The sequence below is a fragment of the Danio aesculapii genome, chromosome 5 (assembly GCF_903798145.1).
Source record: "Danio aesculapii chromosome 5, fDanAes4.1, whole genome shotgun sequence".
NCBI lineage: Eukaryota > Metazoa > Chordata > Actinopteri > Cypriniformes > Danionidae > Danio > Danio aesculapii.
In genome coordinates, this window is record NC_079439.1 from 125,323 (window position 1) to 127,822 (window position 2,500).

Genomic DNA, 2,500 nt, shown 5'->3' on the forward strand with positions numbered 1-2,500 from the left:
CCTGCATTGATCATACACGCTCCCTCCTCATCGCAGATATGCAGATCACCTGTGAGATTACACCTGGAGTTAACTCACCTGAGAAGCTGCTTCTTCTTCTAAATGCTCCTAACACACCTGAAGAGTGTTTAAAGGGTCAGTTCACCCAGAAATGCAGGTTCTGTCATCATTCACTCACCCTGGACTCATTTCTGCTGAACACAAAAAGAAGATACTCTGAAGAATGTTGGAAACCAAAGACTAAAGTGCTGTGTTAGCTGACTATTAGTGGACTCACACACACACACTCCACACACTCCACGCTCTCAGCGTCCACTGGACAGCTCTATTGACCTTCATTAGTGTTCTGTTCATGATTTACCTTTATGGTTTTGCTCATCGTTACCCTCTGGCTCTTTCCTCTGTGTGTGTGTGTGTGTGTGTGTGTGTGTGTGTGTGTGTGTGTGTGTGTGTGTGTGTGTGTGTGTGTCAGGAAAGAGGATCTAATCCGGGCCGTGGAGGAGCAGGTGGTGCAGCAGAAGCAAGCGGCTCAGGACATCATACAGAAGATGAGTGAGGAGAAGCAGAAGCAGTACAGAGAGATGAAGAGCAGCAACGAGGAGCTGCTGCAGGTCTCACTCATCACACACACACACACACACACACACACACACAGAAGTGAGGCAGGTCAGCACACTCTCAGGTGTCCTCCACAGGTGTGCTGTCCTGCTCTTCTGCTGACTGCATCTAATGGCTTTCTGTGCTCTGCTTCAGGAGCTGGAGACACATCAGGAGGAGCTGGACACACTGATGAGCAGGAGAGAGATGCTGGAGGCGGTCAGAACACACACACACACACACACACAATAGAGTAATTGCTGATATCAGGACTTGATTTCTTACTAGTTCAAACTTCAATTTGACATATCAGAGATACAGTTCTTACTAGTAAACGCCCTTATCTGTGATATCAGCTGTCATGTGGATACTAGTGCTGACGTCTATCCTTAATATCTAAAAACCTGTAAAAACTGTCATATTTGATATCAAGAACAGGTCTGTCTCTAGTGACGATGTTAATTTCTGATATCGTGAATGCGATTGTTACTCATAAGGAAGACATTTTAGATGTCATCATTTATATTCATATCAGAAGTCCATTTTCTGATATCAATTTACTAGTAACAAATTGATTATTGATATCAATGAAGGCAGCTGATATCTGAATTTACCTCTGCAACTAGTGGAAATATAATTACTTATATCTTCGATGATATTTTAACTAGTAAAAATACTCTTGCAGAGGTCTAGAAATATCATGTTTACATGCAGAAATACCTATGCTAATGAGCTCATTAATATTAATAACGATAAACGTAACAATAAATGTGTTTAAGCGTCTGAGCAACAACTATTAATTCTAAAATAAATGTTTTAAAAATAAAATAAGTAAATGCTTCGTTTGTAACCTGCCTATATCATAGTGTTATTATGACAACACAATATATCAGATTGGAATAGACAGAGTTCAGTTCAATTCCCCTTTATTTGTATAGCGCTTCTACAATGTAGATTGTGTCAAAGCAGCTTCACATAAAAGGTCACAGTAAATAGGAACAGTGTAGTTCAGTTTGTAGTGTTTAAGTTCAGTTCAGTTTAGCTCAGTTCAGTGTGGTTTAATAATCACTACTGAGAGTCCAAATACTGAAGAGCAAATCCAACGATGCGCAGCTCTACAGATCCTGAACCATGCAAGCCAGTGGAGACAGCAGAGAGGGAAAAAAACTTCACTAATGGCGGAAGTGAAGAAAAAACCTTGAGAGAAACCAGACTCAGTTGGGCACGACCATTTTAATTTCTCCGCTGGCCAAACGTCTTGTGCAGAGCTGCAGTCTCAGTGGCGGAGGCTGGAAGCTGGCCTCAGCGAAGACTCGTCTGTCTCTGGAGCGTCACAGGAATCAGTCTCATGTTCTCCACTCTTCCATGACCATCACAGTAGCTGCTCAGGATTCGGCCAGGTCCAGGATATAAAAAACCTTGGGATCATCTCGTCGTTGGTCTTGGATCGAATCAGTGACTCTGCATAGTCTGAGGGCCTCGGGAAGAGTATCCCCAGGTGGAAATGGAGAATAAAGAAAATAATTAGCGTAGCTGATGTTCACAGTGTATATCAGCAAGATGCATAACCTGTGTGGAAGCCCCCTAAGTGGTGCACTAAGTGTATGCTTTACTGAACAGATAGGTCTTTAATCTAGTTTTGAATTGGGAGAGTGTGTCTGAGCCTCGGACGTTATCAGGAAGGCTATTCCAGAGTTTAGGAGCTATAAATGAGAAGGCTCGACCTCCTTTACTCGACTTTGCTATTCTAGGGAGTACCAGAAGCCCTGAGTTTTGAGACCTTAAAGAGCGAGTTGGATTGAGGCAGAATTGGACCGAGAATATCATAACTCAAAAGATAAGATGGTGTCCTTCGTTTAAATAATAGAGTATAGAACTACAGCACTAATTGTGTCTGAACATT

The 2,500-nt window shown here is 42.3% G+C and overlaps 1 protein-coding gene across 2 annotated transcripts in view; it reads left to right on the forward strand.

Annotated features, from left to right (window-relative positions):
- Positions 1-2,500, forward strand: part of ift74 (intraflagellar transport 74) — a 46,231-nt gene that overhangs the window by 32,178 nt on the left and 11,553 nt on the right. For both annotated transcript variants that reach the window (XM_056457182.1, XM_056457181.1), the window contains exons 9-10: positions 473-611; positions 754-816. In XM_056457182.1, coding sequence (XP_056313157.1) covers positions 473-611; positions 754-816 — 202 coding nt within the window. The remainder of the gene's footprint in view (positions 1-472; positions 612-753; positions 817-2,500) is intronic.